Source organism: Triturus cristatus, chromosome 7, assembly GCF_964204655.1.
Source record: "Triturus cristatus chromosome 7, aTriCri1.1, whole genome shotgun sequence".
Taxonomy (NCBI): domain Eukaryota; kingdom Metazoa; phylum Chordata; class Amphibia; order Caudata; family Salamandridae; genus Triturus; species Triturus cristatus.
Window position 1 is genome coordinate 223,526,742 of NC_140590.1, and position 23,907 is coordinate 223,550,648.

Genomic DNA, 23,907 nt, shown 5'->3' on the forward strand with positions numbered 1-23,907 from the left:
TAACTGTAGTGGTGGTTACCATTTTCTTGCTCCTGTTAAAGCATCATGCCACGTTTAAACATCTTAGCTGCGTAAAGCCTCATTCTCATGCCTGGTACTGTAGGCAGGACATTCTCAAATCACTTGTTCAGCTCTAAAATTTACATTTTTATATCAGTTTAAAATTCAAATGAGTAATGCCCCACGGTTGCACTTTCTGCACTTGCATATCTTCTTTATTTCCATTTCGTCATGTGACCTCTTTCGAAGCCTTATGCATGATGATTTGTGCCCTGTGCTTATGTGCTTTAGCTTCTATGCTCACGAAGAGCCATGCTATCACCCTGTAGCCTGACTGTGATTCATTGACTATCTTTGTTTTTGTTAATAAACATTTTCAGTTTTCAGACAAATTGGTATAAGTGCAGATTTCTTCGATAACCTGAGTCTGGCTGGGAAGTGCCTGCACTTGATCAAGGTTGTGGTCGAGAGGCCTGGCCTGGCTCCAAATAAGAACCCCAGGCATTAAGGTTAGCTGGAGAGTTCTCCAAAAAAGAGAGACTAGGTAGAGTGGCCTGGTGTCCCACTCTCAGATGAGGTCAAACAGCCTAGCGTGCTTTGAAATGAATGATATGTGAAGTCTGATGTTGTTTATTGACTGTTAAACCTTTAAAGGGAACTTGGAATGCGTCATCTGAGCAGGTGATTATTAGAGAAAAGTTTTCTGGGTAGGTACAGGGGGATTCCCTGCCTTAGGAAGTTAGTGGTAAGGATGACTCCATGACATAGCATACCTCTTCTAGAGTTCGCTCTGTGCCCTACCGAACGAATGATAGTTATCAGCCCATGGGGCATGCCACCTGACTGTAAGCTGGGAAAGTCTGAGGCGTACCAGTGCTTTAAGAGCAAGAGAACTTGAGAGAAACCCCTGAAGTGATCATCATACCCAATTGTTCAGTGATCAAGACAGTGATGATCCTTCTGCATGATGCCATATAAGACCCAAAACATAACGTGTATTCGTAAAGCACAGGTTCACCCAAAAGGGAATCTTGGTGCTGAAATAACAGATGTTTATTGTTCACCAACTCAATGGTGCTCCTTTTATAGACCTTCGAAATCTGAAGGGGTGAGTGGACGCGCCTTTGACAACGATGTCAAGCGCAGATCCCTGCAGTAGATGCGTTAGTGGTTGCACTAGTCCACTGCGCCACCCGACTCTAATGCCCTCATTCTTATATGAGATTACCTGGGGGCAGGGGTAGGAAGCTTAGGTGCCATTCATATCCCTGGGTCCCCCTGCAGACCAGTTTCCTAATATTTATGAAATCCCCTTGAAATTCACCGGCGAGCTACAGACCAATTTTGCATGCTACAAACCCAATTGGGCAGGTGTGGACCAACCATTGTGTCACGTGTGCCATGTCAAATTAAGAATCTGTTGCCAGAACAGAGTAATTGACTTAAGCAGACCCATGTGGATGTATCTGTTTTTACAGCTGCAAAGAAGAACCAATAGTGGTGTGTCAGATCAAAACGACAGGACAGGACCAAGATTACTAGCTATAAACAGAATAAAGGTGAATCTCCTGATTATTATATTTAGTGTTTAAAATATGAGTTTGAACATTATTCCGATATGGCTCAACCAGCTGTAAATGCTTAGAAGCAGCTCTGTACCATTTGAAGTGAGTGAGAAGATTGGGATGAAACCAAGGGAGGAGTTGAGGAGATACAGTCCCACCAGGTGTCTCTTTATATTTTAGCTGGAGACAATTACGTCGCTGGTAATGTAATCATTAACACCCCTCTGACCCAAATCTCAATACTTTCATTTGTAGGAGAGTCCAACAGGTGTTGACTAGCCCCTAAATATCCTGATCCCTGCAGTGAAATATGTCATTAATGAAAATCCCCCTCATGCCTTGTCGATACTGGTGCTAGTGAGTCAGCCTTAAAGACCTCTGAATTCCTCTCTGAACCTCTCTCTTGCTTATCCACTGATGCAGTTGGCATTTCATATACCTGGCTAATACATGCACAGATCTGTGCAAGACCTACAAGCTAATAATGCTGTTGTGCTACCTAGTCTTCCATCAAAACAGAAAGGTCTCTTAACAACCCTGACACTATCTTGTGGAATGTGAACATGCTTCTATCCCTTCCCCTTAAAAGCTGATGACTTCTGTTTTCCTAGCCAATACATCAATCAATCAGTCAGTCAGGGTTTTGAAGCACAAGTACTCATCCATGAGGGTCTCAGGGTGCTGGGGGGGTTGCTCCGTTGAGTCTAGGTGTCGTCCGAAGAGCCAGGTTGTGCGGCCTTAGTGGACTGGGGGATCAACTGAAGAGGCTGGTCTTGAGGTTTTTCCTGAACTGGGACTGTGTGGGTGCTTGTCGGAGGTGGAGTTAGTTCGAAGGCCTTGGCTGCACAGTAGGAGAAGTACTTTCCTCCTGTTCTGGTCCTGTGGATGCGAGTGAAGGACATCAGCGAGACGTCGGGTGATCAGAGGTGTCTTTTGGATGCGTGGAAGCAAAGGTATGTTGGTCTGGTGTTGTGCAGGGCCTTGTATGAGTGGGTGAGTAGATTGAAGGTTATTCTTCTTTTGATTGGGAGCGAGTGGAGATTGCTGAGCTGTTGGGTGATGTGGCTGTGGCGCTACATCATGCCCCCTTAGTATTCACAGTGCTGACCATTCCTGCGGAATGGCTTGTGAAGCTACAAATGGAAGTTATCTACGTGGGCTGTAGGGACTGCGATCTATTTAATGCAGCTCCATCTGATTCCCAATTTACTCCTTATCATTTTGATCTTCTATCCGGGGTCCTTTATTCGCACAGCCTCTCTCACGAGCAACCTGGTACTTAGTTTGTTTGTAGCAGCCATGCTTATACCTTGGTAACAGAAGACCGGTATGGATCTTGCTACTCAACTTACATCTTCGCTGCCATATGACATTCCTTGGCAAAGTTCCTGTACCAGTAAAGACTGCCTGGAGAAATATCCAAAATTGCCCTTGTTTGCTATCCTGTTTTCTATGTATTGGATAGGACTATCAATCCACAAAATTCAAACAGTAGCTAAGGTCTTAGAAGAGTGTCTCTTGGTTTTTTCCTGGCTGCCAAGGGTGACGATTGTGCCATTGTAGGTTCAGAAGGCTGCTTGTTCATATTAAATGTCTCATTGAGTGTACATGAACAAATTGATCACATCTGTTATGGTATCAACTGTTACCTAACATTAATGATAGCTTGGTTAAAAGGAATATTTGGGGTACTTGGAATGAAGTTAATAGAGATAGCTTTGGCAGTTTTCGCTGTACATATTCTTCTCTATATACTTCTAAGAGTTGCCCATACATCATTAAGTGCTCTACCAAAGATTGATGACAATATAGACAAAAAATATGATTATGGATCACTTGAATGGTTTAATGATAATGTGTCTCATGAACTAATCAAACATGACATTTGATAGTTGCACTATAAATATTTGAAAGGGTGGATCGGGAAATTGCCATGGCATAACTATAGTAGTGGTAGCCATTTTCTGTTATCGCTTTTAGACCATGATACCAAGTTGTACTGTCTTTACTGCGTAAAGCCTCACGCCTGGCGAGAAATACTTGAGTAGCTTGGTTAACTCTTAAAATGTTCATTTTCTGTACCAATCTGAACACGTAATGTGTGGTGTTGCACAATTTCAGTTTCTGCACCTGCATAACGTCTTCGTTTTTGTTTCCTCATGTGTTCTCCATAGGAGCTATGTGTATGTTAACAAATACATTTTTGTTCTGCACTTGTGTGTTTGAACCTTTATGCTCTCTGTGTGCCAGTGGACCTCCCTGTTACCTGACTGTGTGATTCACTGACAAATTTTCTTTTTGTAATAAACCTTTTGACATATTAACTTGGAGGGAGTGCACAATTCTGTGGCATATGGATATACAATTAACGGCTTTGATCTAGTCCTCTTCCATTGATTGGTCTGTTCAAGAGCCATTCACATTTCACTTCCTCCCACCACAGCATATAGCATGGAGCACTGGTTCAGCCCACTTCACCTGTTGATTCTTTTGAATTTAAGTTATGACATTGCACAGATGCACTTCCTCCTAAAAAGTTGTCCACATCAGGGCCTAAACTGATGCAGAGATCTACAGGAATATAGACTTAAGTTTTTTACACAACAAAGAGGCAAAATAGTACAGAGGCGAGACAATATCAAACCACCCTGGACCCACCCCCCACCCTACTCCCCTGTTCAAACAGAGAAAATAAACAGATTAAAAGTTAGGTGGACCAGCGAGAATGACATAAAACAAAAAACTCCTTCAAGATAATAAAGTCCTTAGCAACCATAATGGAATAAGCGTAATCTAGGAAGAAGGACCCTTAAGTTGGATAGCAGCTTATAGGTCCTGCCTCTGGTGCTAAAAACATTAATGTATATTTGGACCAAAAAACAAGGGGAAAAAAAAGAAGAGAGGAGGTTAAGGAGCCTAACTTGAATTAGCCCTGTGGCCCTGTCTGATCAAGCCAAACAATTAAAGGTTCCCAAATACGTGTTCGGTTGGGAGGTCGCTCCTTCCAGTACGTGACAGCCTGCTTGTGGAACGAGCTCCCACTCTCCCTTCGGAAAGCGAATAATCTCCTGGCTTTCAGGAAGGAGTTGAAAACTGTGCTTTTTACTAAGTAACCTAGTGTGACGGTAGTAGGTTTTTTTGCCTATGGTTTCGTGTTTCTTTGGGTCACTTTGCCAAAGCGTCGGGACACCCTTCTGGGGTAGCCGTGCGCTCAAAAAGTGCGGATTAACATAACATAACATAACAAATAGCTAGGCCCTTCCTTTGCCCCTTGTGACCTTGTTTGGAATAGATAGCCCTCTCAAGCTGACAAGTCGCGACTAATCGAGCCAGCCACTGGGAAAACAAAGGAGGATCTGCATCTACCCATGCAGAGGCTATACAGATCTTCTAAACCGTCATTGCTACAAAAATAAGTGCCCCACTCTTCTTTCTACTAACCTCGTCTTGGGTCCCTAACAGGATACTCGTGGGGGTGAACTCAATGTCCTGAGAGATAACCATCCCAAGAAAATCCTGTATTTTGACAAGGAGTGGAGCAAGTTTCGGACAGGTGGCAAACATGTGTACTGAGTCTACACTAAACTCCGAACATCTAGAACACAACGTCCCCTTGCCTCTTCCCCATTTGGCTACTCTGCTAGGAGTAATATATAAAAAGAATAGGGTTTTAAAAAACTTGCGCCTGTAATTTAGCCGACAGCAGATCTCTCTGGACAGATTTCAAAGCATTATAGAATGTACTGTGTGGAACCTCCAACTTTGATTGCCATTTGTCTGATATTCTGTGCAGGTCGTCTGGAGTTTGGCTATTCAATGCAGAATAGATAGAGCCAATCTGAGGTGGAACTGGGGCCCTTAATTTGTCGATAAGATCTATTTTCGCAAACCCTGCAGAACCTCCAGCCTTTTGAGACAAAAAATTGCTGATGCAATATGTTTAATAGCATCTTGGTATCGCAGTCCATATTTGTTTTAAAGATCGGCAAATAGCTTTGTTCCTTCGATGGTGATTAAATTGCCCAGTTTTAGTATACCGGCTTTGTACCAGTCTTGGAGATAAGACATCCCAAAAATAGCAGGCAAATTAGAATTCTTCTTAATTGGGGAGTAGTAGTTCAGTCTCCCCAGCCCATAAAAACTAAGTACATTGGAAAAAACTTAAAAAATGCTCATCAGAGTCTTAAATCGGACACGTTTGTAGTACTCAAAGGACGTTTGTCGCCAGAGACAACCACGAGCCTCCTATCCCAATAATAGTTGGAAGGGAGAAGGGAGCCCAATGGTTGGAGTAAAGGAATGTTCCCCCAGTAATTTGGTGCTATACTGTAGGACCGAAGCCCAATAATAAAATGTTATGTCAGGAAAAGCCCATCCCCCCTCTCCCTAGGAAGAGAAAGTTGCTTGAGCGCCCGTCTGGGCGGAGAATATGCCCATACAAATTGTGTGAAGAGTTGCTGAAATTTCTGTAGCATGGTTTTATTGAACTCTAGTGGGATAAACCGGAAGAAGTAGAGTAACTTGGGAAAGTAAGTCATGCTAATGACGTTGCATCTACCAACTATGGTCAGATGCAGATTGTTAATCCGGTTGAGCGCTCTCTTAGTATCAGCTGCCAATGGGATTAGGTTTTCTGCCACAATCTCGTGGTCACCCCCAAATATTTTGTCTTCATAACAACCCGTCTGTCCACCCAATTAATTTCTTTGTTAAGAATAATCTGCGGTTTATTTTTGTTAAGTGCGTACCCCGAGATTTTCCCAAATTCTTGAACCTCCAATTCCAGAGCTAAAATAGCACTCTCAGGGTCCTGGGTGACTACAGCCAGGTCATCGGCAAAAGCTATAATTTTGGTGTCCCACCCAAATCTAATCACTGCCTGAATAGCTGAATTGTTCTCTATTTTTTTAATCAAGGGGTCTATATATAGGGCAAAAAGCAAAGGGGAGCAAGGGCACCCCTGCCTAGTACCTGGTGACATTTCTAATTGTTTAGTTAGCCTGCCATTTATTGATACACTGGCTGTCGGGTTCCGGTAAAGGGCTTGAATAGCTTGAGTTATCTTCGGCCGAAGCCCGTCCTTCTCAAAACACCCCAAAGAAACTGCCAGGAGACCCGGTCGAATGCTTTTTCAGCAGCTAGTAAAATTAGCAACATCGGGTCTCCTGTTACCTGAGCTTCGTCAATCAACGTAATGGTCCACCGAATGTGTTTGGTGGTGCCTTTCTTGGGAATAAACCTGTGTTGCCATTGTGACACCAGAGGTTCGATTACTGAGGATAGTCTAATTGCGAGGATTTTAGAAAATATCTTCGAGTCGCAATTAATGAGAGTAATCGGCCTGTACGATCTCATTTCTAATGGTGATTTATCTTTTTTAGGAAATATAGAGATTTTAGCATTGGACCAGGAAGCAGGTGGGGAAGCCCCGTCGAAGATAGATATTACCAAAGAAGTAAAAATAGTCTTTATTTGGGGGGCAAAGATTTTATAAAACTCGACAGGGATGCAATCAACCCCTGCGGCCTTTCCATCCGGTAAGCTAGCTAAGGCTTCAGCGATATCCTCCCAGGCCGGGGGATCCTCAAGCTGGTCACGATCTTCCAGGATAAATTGAGATAAAGTAGCTTCTTCTAGGTATTTAGTAATCTCTTCCTCTCTTGCGTCTGCTGGGCTACTGTTCTCCTCTGAATAAAGATTCGAGTAAAACTCTCAGAATCACCTTTGGATTTTACTCGGGTCATTAGACTCCTCTCCGGTTACAAGTTGGATCAACAGTAATTCACTAGCTGTATGCTGCTATCTGGTTTTAAGAGCCAAGTGATGGCTGATGAGTTCACTACACTCATAGTTTTTTTCCCGTGTTGAGGCCCACTTAGCTGCAACCTTCTCCGCGAACACAGACCCAATTTCAGCTTTAATGATTGTCACTTCAATTTGGGCAGGTTCTGCTTCCACCCCTGTTTGAACTGTTTGAATTAGTTTTTCCTCTGCCTTTTTTAGCTTTTCCTGGAGTTCAGAGATCAATGCTTTTTTGATTTTGTTTTTCCTTATGGAAAACCTAGGGGGCTCTCCCCCGATGCCCGCCTTTAATGTGTCCCAAACTGTCATAATTGAAGCTGACCCCACGTTTAACTCAAGAAATTCTTGGATCCATGCTTGCATGTACATTCGATATCCTACGTCTTGCAATAATGCTTTCTCAAAGCTCCATTTCGGGACTTCCCTCCAATTTCCAAGTCCCCCAATGTTTAAAATAAGCGGGTTGTGGTCCGACATAAAACGCGGGGCAATATCTATGGCACAGTCGCGGAGTAGAGAGGATGAGGAAAAAAAGTAATCTAACCTAGCTAATGAACGGTGCGGGGCAGAGAAATAGGTATAGCCTGGCAGAGTAGAATTTAGGCTAGCCCAGATATCGCTGAGCCCATGTGTTTGAATTAGGTTTAATATTGCTTGGTATACTCGGGGCTTTCTACCAACATAAGTCCATTTATCGTCAGCTTTTCAGTTGCAAGGTAGATTAAAATTAAGGTCGCCACAGATAACAATTGGGGAGAGCCAGTGGGCAAGTTCTCCTGTAATCCAGTTAATAATCCCGGTGTCATCTGTGTTACTTCCGTAGATGGAGCATAAAGTAAAGGAAAATTTTGGGGCAAGCAGCACTCTGCTATTACTCATCTGCCCAGAGAGTCAGATTTCACACAGGTAGATCTTAAAGGTAATCTATTTTCAGTCATGACTCCTACCCCTTTTATTTTAGCACCTTGTGTAGTCCCCCCTATGATTTTATATTCCAGTGAGTTCAATAAGTGTTTTTGTGAGCCTTCTATGTGCTTTCCTTGGAGGCTAACAATATCAGTTCCCAGAGAGCGCAAGCCCTGCGCTACTTTTTGTCTCTTCATAGCTTCATTCAGTCCACATATGTTGACTGAAATAATTCTAAGGGTGTTTATCTTATTCATTTGAACATTTTTAGACATTTGGACCATTGTAAACAGGACCCTGGTTGTATTCTCCACATAAACAGTTTTACAACCAAAAACCTTGAAATTGTCCTCATCCTAGTGAACTTTTTTGTGCATTTTTTAATCCTTTCAAAGCGCTCAACTTTATGTGATTATTTACTTTAACAAGTGTTTTAACAAGTGGCTGTGAATAAAAAAAGTCTCTTTAATCCATCCAACTAAAAGCAATTTCCCACCCTTCCCTCCCCAACCCCCCCCCCCCCACCATAGAGCATTCAGGAAAACCCTGAGTGATGGTAGTCAATAGTGAGTCTCCGACACTAATGGAATGGTGTGTAGAGTTTCGGCTATATCTGTTCATACCATGCGAAAAATAGAGTAAAAAGAAAGAAAAAAGAAACAAATACAGAAAGAAAAGAAATATAAATTCAAGAACATGCCCTGTTTCAGATACCTTTTTACCTAAGTCTACAATAAAAATGCCCGGTAAGACAGTCAATAGCAACAACAACAAGGTGAATGAGCAGAGATTTTAGAAATTCCCCCGCCCCCCCGAAAAAACAGGGGGGTAATTGCCTTTAGTTTTAACTTAAACCCTTTTTTGACTTGATTTCTCCCAGGTATTCCCCAGCCTTAATCTCGGACAAAAAGATTCTGGAAGCCCCATTAAAGATAGCTTTCAGTCTGGCAGTCTGGCAGGGTTCATTAAGTACACTTGAGCTCCGAGCTGTTGGAAAGGGCGCCATCTTCGCTCTACTGTCTGATGGCAAAAGTCAGGTTTGGCAAAAAAATGTTATGCCATTGGACCCCTTCTGAGAGTTAGGACGGGCTTGATCATAAACCAGCTGCCTGAGGAGAAAGTTTCCAAAGTACAACCAGGAACGCCCTTGGTTTTCTTCCGGAAAAACTGCTGCCATTGCGTCGTTGCTTTAAGTTAAAAGGGAAGCGATGTGCCCTTTGTACTTCGCAGTCCCAGTTCCAGCTTGGTTGATCTGGAAAGGATTCATGTAGGAGCTTCACTATGTAGCGTCTTGGATCTTCTCCCTCCATCCCTTCTGGGATTCCAAGTAAACGGAGATTATTCCTGCGTTGCCGATTTTTCTGTTCCCCCATTTTTGTCATTAGATCGGACAGGCAAGCAGCGTTGGAGGAACCTTGGTCTTTTTCAGAGGAGACTTCTGTTTCCAAACTCTCTGTACGACCTTCAACCATGGTGATACGGTCACTTATGTCAGTGCAGATTTTATTCAATTTTCTCATGCTCCCTTGTAGTTTTTTTGAAGCCCCTTTAGCTGAACCTGAATGAGGGGGCAAGATGGAGTTAGCGTGAACTGACGCCACTCAGCCGCTCACGCCAGGCACATCGTTCATCGGCTATGTGCCCTGCGATGCTGATGCCGACGCCAACTCAGAAAGCGAGTGGACTGCTGGTGACCGGTCTATACCTCCAGCCGGCTGCAGTTGATTCACATACCGAGGACGCCGAAAACTTCAAAAACGTATGCGGGGTGCCGGTAACCGCAAGTGTGCTCTGGGAGCTTCAGACGCTGTTTATCTGCTGGCTGGTTCGCTACATTGTGTCACTTGTATCCACTTCAGCCTCCTTCAACCTGGTGATTTGGCCACGCGAAATAACTCAGCGGTGCCAGGGCTGGATCCGGATCATGACGACCAGGGACGCTAAAACAGGCAAAGTCAACAAATCGAGAGCAGCCCATGCCAGCACCAACTCCGGAGACGTTGGACTGGTGGAGAACCTGCCCAAAGGCAAACAAAAGAAAGCATTGGGATCTCATCCCTCTGTAGCCAAGCTGTTTTCTGGAGTTAAGGCACCATCTTCTGCAACAGATTCCACGGTCAACCCCACACTCCCCATATGGAAATGCGCCTGAAGGCTCGTCGCTAGTGGAACTAATTGACCCAGCTTCCCAGCAAAAAATAACTTCACTAAAGGAAACTCATGCAGGGATGCAATTAGCGGAGATGGGGATTTTAAGCGGACAACATGAAGGAAGATCTGATAGTGCCTTCTTGTCTGCCCACAGAAGGAGATATCGGGGGTCCAGCCGTACAGGGAAACTCGGCATCTTCTGACCCCACATTTGGTCTCCCAGAAGAAGCCCTCAAACCCCCTGCAGCTGGCATCAATAAATGCATCCGGAGACTGGCCCTCAAGTCACATGGACCCCGGAGCTAGGGGGTGAAAAGTTTTGCTAGGTGTCGGATGGCTCTGACACTACCACAGACGAGGGTGGGTCTAATACAAGTGAAGATAACAGTGAGGAATCACCTACAGACACTGGAACAGTACAACGCCCTAGGAAGGCAAGAAGCAAGGCTAAAAGGCATAGCCAGCTTACGTGGGACTATTCAGACTCAAAGATGTCCTACCCCTTTGGTGACTATGGGAGAGCATAAAAAATGCTCCAGAAGATACGGTTGAACCCTCGTTAGCTTCCATCTTAGCCTCTATAAAAGAATATAGACTTAAATTCATGTTACCATTTCATATTGGTTCACAGAAAGTCGTCCTCATGTAAAGAGGCACCTTTGAATGCTTCCAGTTCCAAGGAATAGTATTTGGTCTAGACCCTGCTGCAGCAGTATTCTAACGATGAGCGCATAGGTTGCTCAATGGAGGATGATATCTGGATCACAGTAACAAACTAGAAATAACATGCAAGGAAAAAGATTTTAATGTACATAAAGTACCAGTTAGGAGAGAAAATGGTATCAGTTTGCTTTTTTGATGTATATTGTTTAGCAATGAAACCGATGACTAGCTGGTATGCCTCTGTGCCCCTGATGCTGAAACATCTGTTCACTGTGGCTGGTATGAAAGAATTATCTGACAACAATACTATGGGGGATGTTGTAGCACTTTTATAAAGATTGAGAGCTTAATTTAAGAAGGAGGCAGTGGCAAAAACTCTGTAAGCGACCCATATAATTCACCTGCACTTTTCAATTACAAACAGTGATGTATGTAATGTGGGATGCTAGTAGCAGAATGAGTTTATACTGGTATAAAAAAAGTAAGAGGCCTGCAAGTCTTAAACAACTTGCATCCAAATTGTCCTTTTTTAAAGCAAACATGCATCCTGTGAAAGACTGTTTCAATGTTCCTTTGGAATTATACTTAAAGAGAGTTTTAATTTGCTGTCTAATGCAGTCACATAGTTACTGTCTATTTTGTTCCATATATCCTTTATATTTTGATCGTATGCGGAAATGGTCCTGGGATGCTTGTTTCCAGTCCAGGGAGGACCTGGCTTGGCAGTTCGGGCTGGACTGTTCCCATGAGGCACAGGGTCAAGACTGATTTGCATATGAACAGGTCTAAACTGGGGTGGCATGGTGAGCAAAAGAATGATGGATTTAACCCAGATCTCTTGACTGGGGGAGAATGTTTTGATTTGTTCTGCATTCCGTCCATCAATTGTGTGTCTTTTGCTTTCTTGCCCTAAGTGCACCGGGTATGCCTAGACGTAGGTCCCAGGCTCACTGTGCCACTGGAATTAAGCTATCCTGGCTGAAGAGGGGTGAAACCCTTAAACCGGTCCTAGGATGCTTGTTTCCGGTCCAGGGAGGACCTGGCTTGCCAGTTCGGGCTGGACTGTTCCCATGAGGCACAGGGTCCAGACTGATTTGCATATGGCCAGGTCTAAACTGGGGTGGCATGGTGAGCAAAAGAATGATGGATTTAACCCAGATCTCTTGACTGGGGGAGAATGTTTTGATTTGTTCTGCATTCCGTCCATCAATTGTGTGTCTTTTGAAGTCTACAACCTTAATTTAAATGTATTAAATATTTTACCTGGGCCAATAAATACAGCAGCAAATGAGTCAATTGTTAAACACTACAAAAACAATCGGTTAGGATCAAAATAGGACTGAGCGGCATTTTCTAAAAGAAGGTTACGTACCTGTGTTAGTGATTGAAACTGGTGAAGTTGAATAGATTGTTGCAGTTGAGGATCCAGTAACCATTTGGGAGGTTCTCCAAAGAGTCTCTGTTCTGGTAAATGTGGCCTTTGATTCTGGAACAGATGCCATTTCTGATGAACTTGATACTGTGGAATCATCAACTGTTTTGTTTTGCACTGCCCCCATTGATTCTGTCACTCTTTCCACTAGGGGAACTGTGTGGGCTGTTGCTGCTGTTGATTTGATTCTTGTGCCAGTGAATAACTTCGATAAAGTTGTATTCCACTCTTGTAGGAGGGTGTTACTTATTGAAATTAGTGGAGTCACCTCTTGAGATGTGTTATTTTTCACTGCTAATCCATTTCTAGTCACATCTCCGGTACTTCCAGTTACTTCTGAAGTTGTTACCATACCACCTGCCACAGATCTAGTTTCTTGGGCTGAAGTACTTTCAGCAGTCAGTGAAAAATTGACTGTAATGTTTGCTACAGGCATTGATGTGGTAATTCTAACTGCTGAAGTCCTCTCAACTGTTTTTGATGTTCTCTCATTGTGGCTTGCAGTGCTTACCGAAGAATGTACTGAGGATAGTTTCTGGACTAGACTGGTTGCTTCTGCCTCTGCTGTTGACACATGTACGACTAGAGCTGTGGCAGGTGTTTTTTTTGTGGTCATGCTTTGATCTTTAGTCATGCCTACTGGAAGTGTAGTCCTTTCTTGTGCTATAGTGGTCTCTGCTGCCATTTCTATTGTTTCATTGTGTTGTGCAGTGCTTTCAATAGTCAGTCCTGTGATTTCGTTTTGAGCCCATGTTGCTTGAACTGTGTTTGGTGTGGTTGTACCTTGATCACCCAGACTTTCTCCTTGACTTGTACTTTCTTCATAGGCCACAGAGGTTTTCTTTCCTGTAGTAGCGTTCCACTCCTTGACTGCAGTGCTTTCAACAGCCAATTCAGTAGTCACATTAAAGACTTCTGTTCTTTCCACTGCCCTTTCTGTAACTATATATTTCTCAATAGTGGTACCTGCTGCGTTTGCAGTTGAAATAGTTTCAGCTATTATGGACTCTGCAGTTGAATGACTTTTACCTTCTTGAGTTGCAGTGCTTCCAACAGAACCGGTTCTTACCTCTCTTTGGTCTGCTGTACTTTCTGTTGCCATCAGAGTCGCACCCTCTTTTGCTCCCGTTGTTTCGTCTGCTTTTGCTGATGTTTCTTGTATAATTGCAGTATTTCTGACTGCTCCAGCTGTTGTCATATCAAGATCACTGACACTTGTTGCTGAGGTGTCAAATCTTACATGGTGGTCTAACGTGCTTTCAGCTCCTTTCGTAGTAGTCTCTTTCTGGATTTCAGTGATTTCAACATCCTTTGTAGTGGCATCATCATGGGCCGACATGCTGTCCATTGTTGTTGAGATGGTATTGCTTGTCTCACTTGTTTCATTTTCCTGCACAGGCGTCAGGCCTTTGGTTTCTGTGGTCTCTAGTACTCTAAGGGATGTCAATTCTGGTGCTACCGTGCTTTCAACAAGTGTTGATATCCCTCCCTCCCTTTCAGTTGTTTCAACCAATTTTCCTGTGGTTGATTCATGGGCTGTTGATTTTTCAGGTGAGATTACTGTAGATAATTGTGGGACTCCAGTGCTTTCAGCTGCCCTATCAGTGATTGCTGCTTGTATTTCAGTACTTTGAAAAGAAGTTACTGTGACTATATCTGGTGTAGCTTTGGCCTCAGTACCCGAAATTGCACTTTGGATTGCAGTACTCTCAATTCTTACATTGTTGCTAAAATCACTGAATGTAGTGTGTTCCAATGTATTTGCTCTTGTTTCTTCATTTAATTCAGTGGCCTCAGCTGCTATTGATTGTGTCAATTTTGGAACATTAATGGTTTCAACCAATACTGTTGCCATCTCTCCTTGGTCTGGAGTGCTTTCAGCTGTCATGGCTGTGTTAAGTTTATTTTCCACTGTTGATTCAGGTGGCATTATTGTAGTAATTTTGAGGACTGGCGTGCTTTCATCTTCTCCAGGAGTACTCATATTCTGAGCGGTAGTGTTATTTAATGGCAATGCTGAGCCTGTATCCTGGACAGCAGTGGTATCAGCACCCCTTGCATTTGTCCCTTCTTGTTTTGTGGTACTTTCAATTGTGCCTTTGCTGGTCTGAATATCGGCTGTTCTGCCTTCAAGTATCCTTGTTGTCATTATATTATTAGCTAAAGTAGTCTCAGCTGCCCTTGTTATTGTTTCATTTTGTTGTGCAGTGCTTTTAATAACCAGTCCTGTCATCTCTTTTTGAGCCCAAGTTGTATGAACTGTGTTTGGTGTGGTTGTACCTTGAGCAACATGACCTTCTCCTTGACTTGTACTTTCTTCACTGGCTACAGAGGTTTTCTTTCCTGTAGTAGCGTTCCACTCCTTGACTGCAGTGCTTTCAACAGCCAATTCAGTAGTCACATCAAGGGCTTCTGTTCCTTCCAGTGTCTTTTTGGTAACCAAGTTATTCTCTATAGTGGTACCTGCTGCCTTTGCAGTTGAAATAATTTCAGCCGTTGTGGACTCTGCAGTAGAATGACTTTTCCCTCCTTGAGTTGCAGTGATTTCAACAGAACTGGCTTTCACCTCTATTTGGCCTTCTGTACTTTCTGTTGCCATCACAGTTGTACCCTCTTTGACTCCCTTTGTTTCATCTGCTTTTCCTGATGTTTCTTGTTTAATTGCAGTATTTTCAACTGCTCCAGCTGTTGTCATATCATGAACATTGATAATTGTTGCTGAGTTGTCAATTTGTGTATGGTGTTCTACCGTCGTTTCAGCTCCTTGTGTAGTAGTCTCCTTCCGGATGTCAGTGATTTCAACATCATTTGGAGTGGTCCCATAATGGGCGGACACGCTTTCCATTGTTGGTGAGATGGCATTGTTTGCCTCACTTGTTTTATGTTCCTGTACAGTAGATGGACCTTTGGTTTCTGTGGTCCCTAGTACTCTAAGTGTTGTCAGTTCCTGTGCCACTGTGCTTCCAACAAGCGTGGTTATCCCTCCCTCCCCTTCAGTTGTTTCAACCAATTTTCCTGTGGTTAATTCATGAGCTGTTGATTTTTCAGGTGCCATTACTGTAGATAATTGTGGAACTCCAGTGCTTTCAGCTGCCCTATCAGTGATGGCTGCTTCAGTTTCAGTACTTTGAAAAGAAGTTACTGTGATTATATCTGGGATAGCTGTGGCCTCTGTACCCCAGGTTGTATCTTGGATTGCAGTACTCTGAATTCTTACTTTGTTGCTAAGATCATTGAATGTAGTGCGTTCCAAGGTATTTACTGTTGTTTCTTCTTTTGATGCAGTGGCCTCAGCTGCTATTGATTGTGTCATTTTTGGAACATTAATGGTTTCAACCAACACTGTTGTCATCTCTCCTTCGGCTGCAGTGATTTCAGCTGTCATGGCCGTGTTAACTTTATTTTCCGCTGTTGATTCAGGTGGCATTATTGTAGTAATTGTTTGGACTGGTGTGCCATCATCTACTTCAGGAGTAGTCATATTTTGAGCTACAGTGCTTTTTAATGGCAATGCTGTGCTGTTATCCTGGACAGCAGTGGTATCAGCACCCCTTGCATTTGTCCCTTCTTGTTTTGTGGTACTTTCAATTGTGCCTTTGCTGGTCTGAATATCGGCTGTACTGCCTTCAAGTATCCTTGTTGTCATTATATTATTAGCTAAAGTAGTCTCAGCTGCCCTCGTTATTGTTTCATTTTGTTGTGCAGTGCTTTCAATAACCAGGCCTGTCATCTCTTTTTGAGCCCAAGTTGTATGAACTGTGCTTGGTGTGGTTGTACCTTGAGCAACATGACCTTCTCCTTGACTTGTACTTTCTTCACTGGCTACAGAGGTTTTCTTTCCTGTAGTAGCGTTCCACTCCTTGACTGCAGTGCTTTCAACAGCCAATTCAGTAGTCACATCAAGGGCTTCTGTTCCTTCCAGTGTCTTTTTGGTAACCAAGTTATTCTCTATAGTGGTACCTGCTGCCTTTGCAGTTGAAATAATTTCAGCCGCTGTGGACTCTGCAGTAGAATGACTTTTCCCTCCTTGAGTTGCAGTGCTTTCAACAGAACTGGCTTTCACCTCTATTTGGCCTTCTGTACTTTCTGTTGCCATCACAGTTGTCCCCTTTTTGACTCCCTTTGTTTCATCTGCTTTTCCTGATGTTTCTTGTTTAATTGCAGTATTTTCAACTGCTCCAGCTGTTGTCATATCATGAACATTGATAATTGTTGCTGGGGTGTAAATTTGTGTATGGTGTTCTACAGTCGTTTCAGCTCCTTTTGTAGTAGTCTCCTTCCGGATGTCAGTGATTTCAACATCATTTGGAGTGGTCCCATAATGGGCGGACACGCTTTCCATTGTTGGTGAGATGGCATTGTTTGCCTCACTTGTTTTATGTTCCTGTACAGTAGATGGACCTTTGGTTTCTGTGGTCCCTAGTACTCTAAGTGTTGTCAGTTCCTGTGCCACTGTGCTTCCAACAAGCGTGGTTATCCCTCCCTCCCCTTCAGTTGTTTCAACCAATTTTCCTGTGGTTAATTCATGAGCTGTTGATTTTTCAGGTGCCATTACTGTAGATAATTGTGGAACTCCAGTGCTTTCAGCTGCCCTATCAGTGATGGCTGCTTCAGTTTCAGTACTTTGAAAAGAAGTTACTGTGATTATATCTGGGATAGCTGTGGCCTCTGTACCCCAGGTTGTATCTTGGATTGCAGTACTCTGAATTCTTACTTTGTTGCTAAGATCACTGAATGTAGTGCGTTCCAAGGTATTTGCTGTTGTTTCTTCTTTTGATGCAGTGGCCTCAGCTGCTATTGATTGTGTCATTTTTGGAACATTAATGGTTTCAACCAACACTGTTGTCATCTCTCCTTCGGCTTGAGTGATTTCAGCTGTCATGGCTGTGTTAACTTTATTTCCCGCTGTTGATTCAGGTGGCATTATTGTAGTAATTGTTTGGACTGGTGTGCCATCATCTACTTCAGGAGTAGTCATATTTTGAGCTACAGTGCTTTTTAATGGCAATGCTGTGCTGTTATCCTGGACAGCAGTGGTATCAGCACCCCTTGCATTTGTCCCTTCTTGTTTTGTGGTACTTTCAATTGTGCCTTTGCTGGTCTGAATATCGGCTGTTCTGCCTTCAAGTATCCTTGTTGTCATTATATTATTAGCTAAAGTAGTCTCAGCTGCCCTTGTTATTGTTTCATTTTGTTGTGCAGTGCTTTTAATAACCAGTCCTGTCATCTGTTTGTGAGCCCAAGTTGTATGAACTGTGCTTGGTGTGGTTGTACCTTGAGCAACATGACCTTCTCCTTGACTTGTACTTTCTTCACTGGCTACAGAGGTTTTCTTTCCTGTAGTAGCGTTCCACTCCTTGACTGCAGTGCTTTCAACAGCCAATTCAGTAGTCACATCAAGGGCTTCTGTTCCTTCCAGTGTCTTTTTGGTAACCAAGTTATTCTCTATAGTGGTACCTGCTGCCTTTGCAGTTGAAATAATTTCAGCCGTTGTGGACTCTGCAGTAGAATGACTTTTCCCTCCTTGAGTTGCAGTGCTTTTAACAGAACTGGCTTTCACCTCTATTTGGCCTTCTGTACTTTCTGTTGCCATCACAGTTGTACCCTCTTTGACTCCCTTTGTTTCATCTGCTTTTCCTGATGTTTCTTGTTTAATTGCAGTATTTTCAACTGCTCCAGCTGTTGTCATATCATGAACATTGATAATTGTTGCTGAGGTGTAAATTTGTGTATGGTGTTCTACCGTCGTTTCAGCTCCTTTTGTAGTAGTCTCCTTCCGGATGTCAGTGATTTCAACATCATTTGGAGTGGTCCCATAATGGGCGGACACGCTTTCCATTGTTGGTGAGATGGCATTGTTTGCCTCACTTGTTTTATGTTCCTGTACAGTAGATGGACCTTTGGTTTCTGTGGTCCCTAGTACTCTAAGTGTTGTCAGTTCCTGTGCCACTGTGCTTCCAACAAGCGTGGTTATCCCTCCCTCTCCTTCAGTTGTTTCAACCAATTTTCCTGTGGTTAATTCATGAGCTGTTGATTTTTCAGGTGCCATTACTGTAGATAATTGTGGAACTCCAGTGCTTTCAGCTGCCCTATCAGTGATGGCTGCTTCAGTTTCAGTACTTTGAAAAGAAGTTACTGTGATTATATCTGGGATAGCTGTGGCCTCTGTACCCCAGGTTGTATCTTGGATTGCAGTACTCTGAATTCTTACTTTGTTGCTAAGATCACTGAATGTAGTGCGTTCCAAGGTATTTGCTGTTGTTTCTTCTTTTGATGCAGTGGCCTCAGCTGCTATTGATTGTGTCATTTTTGGAACATTAATGGTTTCAACCAACACTGTTGTCATCTCTCCTTCGGCTTGAGTGATTTCAGCTGTCATGGCTGTGTTAACTTTATTTCCCGCTGTTGATTCAGGTGGCATTATTGTAGTAATTGTTTGGACTGGTGTGCCATCATCTACTTCAGGAGTAGTCATATTTTGAGCTACAGTGCTTTTTAAAGGCAATGCTGTGCTGTTATCCTGGACAGCAGTGGTATCAGCACCCCTTGCATTTGTCCCTTCTTGTTTTGTGGTACTTTCAATTGTGCCTTTGCTGGTCTGAATATCGGCTGTACTGCCTTCAAATATCCTTGTTGTCATTATATTATTAGCTAAAATAGTCTCAGCTGCCCTTGTTATTGTTTCATTTTGTTGTGCAGTGCTTTCAATAACCAGTCCTGTCATCTGTTTTTGAGCCCAAGTTGTATGAACTTTGCTTGGTGTGGTTGTACCTTGAGCAACATGACCTTCTCCTTGACTTGTACTTTCTTCACTGGCTACAGAGGTTTTCTTTCCTGTAGTAGCGTTCCACTCCTTGACTGCAGTGCTTTCAACAGCCAATTCCGTAGTCACATCAAGGGCTTCTGTTCCTTCCAGTGTCTTTTTGGTAACCAAGTTATTCTCTATAGTGGTACCTGCTGCCTTTGCAGTTGAAATAATTTCAGCCGTTGTGGACTCTGCAGTAGAATGACTTTTCCCTTCTTGAGTTGCAGTGCTTTCAACAGAACTGGCTTTCACCTCTATTTGGCCTTCTGTACTTTCTGTTGCCATCACAGTTGTACCCTCTTTGACTCCCTTTGTTTCATCTGCTTTTCCTGATGTTTCTTGTTTAATTGCAGTATTTTCAACTGCTCCAGCTGTTGTCATATCATGAACATTGATAATTGTTGCTGAGGTGTCAATTTGTGTATGGTGTTCTACCGTCGTTTCAGCTCCTTTTGTAGTAGTCTCCTTCCGGATGTCAGTGATTTCAACATCATTTGGAGTGGTCCCATAATGGGCGGACACGCTTTCCATTGTTGGTGAGATGGCATTGTTTGCCTCACTTGTTTTATGTTCCTGTACAGTAGATGGACCTTTGGTTTCTGTGGTCCCTAGTACTCTAAGTGTTGTCAGTTCCTGTGCCACTGTGCTTCCAACAAGCGTGGTTATCCCTCCCTCCCCTTCAGTTGTTTCAACCAATTTTCCTGTGGTTAATTCATGAGCTGTTGATTTTTCAGGTTCCATTACTGTAGATAATTGTGGAACTCCAGTGCTTTCAGCTGCCCTATCAGTGATGGCTGCTTCAGTTTCAGTACTTTGAAAAGAAGTTACTGTGATTATATCTGGGATAGCTGTGGCCTCTGTACCCCAGGTTGTATCTTGGATTGCAGTACTCTGAATTCTTACTTTGTTGCTAAGATCACTGAATGTAGTGCGTTCCAAGGTATTTGCTGTTGTTTCTTCTTTTGATGCAGTGGCCTCAGCTGCTATTGATTGTGTCATTTTTGGAACATTAATGGTTTCAACCAACACTGTTGTCATCTCTCCTTCGGCTGGAGTGATTTCAGCTGTCATGGCTGTGTTAACTTTATTTTCCGCTGTTGATTCAGGTGGCATTATTGTAGTAATTGTTTGGACTGGTGTGCCATCATCTACTTCAGGAGTAGTCATATTTTGAGCTACAGTGCTTTTTAATGGCAATGCTTTGCTGTTATCCTGGACAGCAGTGGTATCAGCACCCCTTGCATTTGTCCCTTCTTGTTTTGTGGTACTTTCAAATGTGCCTTTGCTGGTCTGAATATCGGCTGTACTGCCTTCAAGTATCCTTGTTGTCATTATATTATTGGCTAAAGTAGTCTCAGCTGCCCTTGTTATTGTTTCATTTTGTTGTGCAGTGCTTTCAATAACCAGTCCTGTCATCTCTTTTTGAGCCCAAGTTGTATGAACTGTGCTTGGTGTGGTTGTACCTTGAGCAACATGACCTTCTCCTTGACTTGTACTTTCTTCACTGGCTACAGAGGTTTTCTTTCCTGTAGTAGCGTTCCACTCCTTGACTGCAGTGCTTTCAACAGCCAATTCAGTAGTCACATCAAGGGCTTCTGTTCCTTCCAGTGTCTTTTTGGTAACCAAGTTATTCTCTATAGTGGTACCTGCTGCCTTTGCAGTTGAAATAATTTCAGCCGTTGTGGACTCTGCAGTAGAATGACTTTTCCCTCCTTGAGTTGCAGTGCTTTCAACGGAACTGGCTTTCACCTCTATTTGGCCTTCTGTACTTTCCGTTGCCATCACAGTTGTACCCTCTTTGACTCCCTTTGTTTCATCTGCTTTTCCTGATGTTTCTTGTTTAATTGCAGTATTTTCAACTGCTCCAGCTGTTGTCATATCATGAACATTGATAATTGTTGCTGAGGTGTAAATTTGTGTATGGTGTTCTACCGTCGTTTCAGCTCCTTTTGTAGTAGTCTCCTTCCGGATGTCAGTGATTTCAACATCATTTGGAGTGGTCCCATAATGGGCGGACACACTTTCCATTGTTGGTGAGATGGCATTGTTTGCCTCACTTGTTTTATGTTCCTGTACAGTAGATGGACCTTTGGTTTCTGTGGTCCCTAGTACTCTAAGTGTTGTCAGTTCCTGTGCAACTGTGCTTCCAACAAGCGTGGTTATCCCTCCCTCCCCTTCAGTTGTTTCAACCAATTTTTCTGTGGTTAATTCATGAGCTGTTGATTTTTCAGGTGCCAGTACTGTAGATAATTGTGGAACTCCAGTGCTTTCAGCTGCCCTATCAGTGATGGCTGCTTCAGTTTCAGTACTTTGAAAAGAAGTTACTGTGATTATATCTGGGATAGCTGTGGCCTCTGTACCCCAGGTTGTATCTTGGATTGCAGTACTCTCAATTCTTACTTTGTTGCTAAGATCACTGAATGTAGTGCGTTCCAAGGTATTTGCTGTTGTTTCTTCTTTTGATGCAGTGGCCTCAGCTGCTATTGATTGTGTCATTTTTGGAACATTAATGGTTTCAACCAACACTGTTGTCATCTCTCCTTCGGCTGGAGTGATTTCAGCTGTCATGGCTGTGTTAACTTTATTTTCCGCTGTTGATTCAGGTGGCATTATTGTAGTAATTGTTTGGACTGGTGTGCCATCATCTACTTCAGGAGTAGTCATATTTTGAGCTACAGTGCTTTTTAATGGCAATGCTGTGCTGTTATCCTGGACAGCAGTGGTATCAGCACCCCTTGCATTTGTCCCTTCTTGTTTTGTGGTACTTTCAATTGTGCCTTTGCTGGTCTGAATATCGGCTGTACTGCCTTCAAGTATCCTTGTTGTCATTATATTATTAGCTAAAGTAGTCTCAGCTGCCCTTGTTATTGTTTCATTTTGTTGTGCAGTGCTTTCAATAACCAGTCCTGTCATCTGTTTTTGAGCCCAAGTTGTATGAACTGTGCTTGGTGTGGTTGTACCTTGAGCAACATGACCTTCTCCTTGACTTGTACTTTCTTCACTGGCTACAGAGGTTTTCTTTCCTGTAGTAGCGTTCCACTCCTTGACTGCAGTGCTTTCAACAGCCAATTCAGTAGTCACATCAAGGGCTTCTGTTCCTTCCAGTGTCTTTTTGGTAACCAAGTTATTCTCTATAGTGGTACCTGCTGCCTTTGCAGTTGAAATAATTTCAGCCGTTGTGGACTCTGCAGTAGAATGACTTTTCCCTCCTTGAGTTGCAGTGCTTTTAACAGAACTGGCTTTCACCTCTATTTGGCCTTCTGTACTTTCTGTTGCCATCACAGTTGTACCCTCTTTGACTCCCTTTGTTTCATCTGCTTTTCCTGATGTTTCTTGTTTAATTGCAGTATTTTCAACTGCTCCAGCTGTTGTCATATCATGAACATTGATAATTGTTGCTGAGGTGTAAATTTGTGTATGGTGTTCTACCGTCGTTTCAGCTCCTTTTGTAGTAGTCTCCTTCCGGATGTCAGTGATTTCAACATCATTTGGAGTGGTCCCATAATGGGCGGACACGCTTTCCATTGTTGGTGAGATGGCATTGTTTGCCTCACTTGTTTTATGTTCCTGTACAGTAGATGGACCTTTGGTTTCTGTGGTCCCTAGTACTCTAAGTGTTGTCAGTTCCTGTGCCACTGTGCTTCCAACAAGCGTGGTTATCCCTCCCTCCCCTTCAGTTGTTTCAACCAATTTTCCTGTGGTTAATTCATGAGCTGTTGATTTTTCAGGTGCCATTACTGTAGATAATTGTGGAACTCCAGTGCTTTCAGCTGCCCTATCAGTGATGGCTGCTTCAGTTTCAGTACTTTGAAAAGAAGTTACTGTGATTATATCTGGGATAGCTGTGGCCTCTGTACCCCAGGTTGTATCTTGGATTGCAGTACTCTGAATTCTTACTTTGTTGCTAAGATCACTGAATGTAGTGCGTTCCAAGGTATTTGCTGTTGTTTCTTCTTTTGATGCAGTGGCCTCAGCTGCTATTGATTGTGTCATTTTTGGAACATTAATGGTTTCAACCAACACTGTTGTCATCTCTCCTTCGGCTTGAGTGATTTCAGCTGTCATGGCTGTGTTAACTTTATTTCCCGCTGTTGATTCAGGTGGCATTATTGTAGTAATTGTTTGGACTGGTGTGCCATCATCTACTTCAGGAGTAGTCATATTTTGAGCTACAGTGCTTTTTAATGGCAATGCTGTGCTGTTATCCTGGACAGCAGTGGTATCAGCACCCCTTGCATTTGTCCCTTCTTGTTTTGTGGTACTTTCAATTGTGCCTTTGCTGGTCTGAATATCGGCTGTACTGCCTTCAAGTATCCTTGTTGTCATTATATTATTAGCTAAAGTAGTCTCAGCTGCCCTTGTTATTGTTTCATTTTGTTGTGCAGTGCTTTCAATAACCAGTCCTGTCATCTGTTTTTGAGCCCAAGTTGTATGAACTGTGCTTGGTGTGGTTGTACCTTGAGCAACATGACCTTCTCCTTGACTTGTACTTTCTTCACTGGCTACAGAGGTTTTCTTTCCTGTAGTAGCGTTCCACTCCTTGACTGCAGTGCTTTCAACAGCCAATTCAGTAGTCACATCAA

General features: G+C 43.0%; 1 protein-coding gene and 1 long non-coding RNA gene across 2 annotated transcripts in view; one reads left to right on the top strand and one right to left on the bottom strand.

The window, feature by feature from the left end:
* The window catches only part of LOC146809268 (uncharacterized), a 186,347-nt gene extending 169,664 nt beyond the window's left edge, over positions 1-16,683 (bottom strand). The window contains exon 1 of the mRNA XM_085616086.1: positions 12,460-16,683. Within this exon, the coding sequence (XP_085472212.1) occupies positions 12,460-16,615 (4,156 nt within the window). The 5' untranslated portion in view covers positions 16,616-16,683. The remainder of the gene's footprint in view (positions 1-12,459) is intronic.
* The window catches only part of LOC146809269 (uncharacterized), a 253,678-nt gene that overhangs the window by 101,705 nt on the left and 128,066 nt on the right, over positions 1-23,907 (top strand). The window lies entirely within an intron of this gene.